Source organism: Anneissia japonica, unplaced genomic scaffold (assembly GCF_011630105.1).
Source record: "Anneissia japonica isolate Jap-2015-1 unplaced genomic scaffold, ASM1163010v1 scaffold199_len4679917_cov187, whole genome shotgun sequence".
In the NCBI taxonomy this organism is placed as follows: Eukaryota; Metazoa; Echinodermata; class Crinoidea; order Comatulida; family Comatulidae; genus Anneissia; species Anneissia japonica.
Window position 1 is genome coordinate 3,131,722 of NW_022686322.1, and position 1,596 is coordinate 3,133,317.

The 1,596-nt window shown below is 31.5% G+C and overlaps 1 protein-coding gene across 1 annotated transcript in view; it reads right to left on the reverse strand.

The window, feature by feature from the left end:
• LOC117114565 overlaps positions 1 to 1,596 on the reverse strand; it is a 37,528-nt gene that overhangs the window by 19,388 nt on the left and 16,544 nt on the right. The window contains exon 11 of the mRNA XM_033258245.1: positions 473 to 580. Within this exon, the coding sequence (XP_033114136.1) occupies positions 473 to 580 (108 nt within the window). The remainder of the gene's footprint in view (positions 1 to 472; positions 581 to 1,596) is intronic.

A 1,596-nucleotide genomic window follows, 5' to 3' on the forward strand; every position in this document is an offset into this window, starting at 1 on the left:
GGATTATATAATAGTTGAACAGCATAAGTAACCAAAGGAAATACCAAGCTGACGTATAACGAAACATATAACTTTTATTGATCACGAATATTGCGGTCGCACCTGCGACCTTTCTCAACGTGTAGTGACGGTAGACACTGGCATCATAATATATAAATATTATAAAAACAATAGAAAGCGGTGACATAGTATACAATCTGTGAGCCTATACAATAAAAATGCATTATATACAGTAAATGAACAAAGGCAAGCGGCGATTATGAGGTGAAGCAATAGAATATAAGAAAGCCGCATCATAATAGGTTGAACCTATGCAAAGTGTCATCGGCTCGTCAATATTTATTGTTAGTACAGTGTTATTATAGCAGGTTTGTTTTCATTGAGTTATGTATCTAAGGAACACACGTGGATTACATTATATATATATATATATATATATATATATATATATATATTTACTTTGTATACGTACATGAACAGTCAGTTTCATCCGAGCCGTCCTCACAGTCTACTATGATATCGCACTTCCAGCTTTCGGAAATGCACTCTGAATCGGACAAACATTGAAAACCATCACATTCTGAAATATGAATATTTTTGTAACGGTTTCAGGAGTGTGTTGACATGGTACTATTGTAAATGTAAACTTTGTAAATAAGGGTTTTATAATAATGATAGTTTAGGTTAACGAGTTAAATTAAGAACATTTGCAAAAAATTAACTTAACAGCTAGATCTACTAAAATGATAAAGAAATAAAAAATATAATAAGATAAATTATTAAATGAAATACATAAATGGTAAATATTAACACAAAATTACTAAAGTTACATATTTTACATTTCTTAAGTTTTACAAAAGAGTATCACATTGCAATAAATTATTTAATTGAGACTGCAAAATTAGCAATGTGGAAGGCAATCCATACTTTCAAAATGTTTAAAGGAAGATTTTTCTTTTAATGCTTTACAAATCAACTGTTTACAAAAGTTGTCAAAGAAGCCATAAATGAGACATCTTCGTATGTAAAAGATGTGTTACCGATGGTAAACATGAATTTTGTGATATTGTCGCTTCTATGGAAATGATCCAATGAATTTTTTAAAACCATTGAGATTTAAATTTAAAGTATCTTTATAATATGTTTTATTCTTTAAGTCTAATATCTTCATATGCTGCACAATCATAATGAAATGGGATCTTCAAGAACTTTAAGTGAGAACCAAGTGCAATTACGATCAATATCACTTATATGCCCATTATATATCACTTATATGCCCATTTATATGTTAGCCCCGTTCGCGATTTTTTTTTTCCCGTACGAAACATTTGCATGAAACTTCACTCGGGCCATCTCGAATTGACTCGAGTGAGTACGATACGAGGAACAAGAGCAGACACTTCGCAATGTCGTGACGCTCGAGTTTTACTATTATTGCTCTTTCTATGTTTACCTACGGTAGGCCTACGAAATTTCACGGACTTATGTGATGTACGTCACTGTGTAACTAACTGTAACCTTCTTGGATGTTATTAAATGTTAGTATATTATCTACAACAACAACAGCTAGTACCTCCTGTTATAAAGTGTAGATAG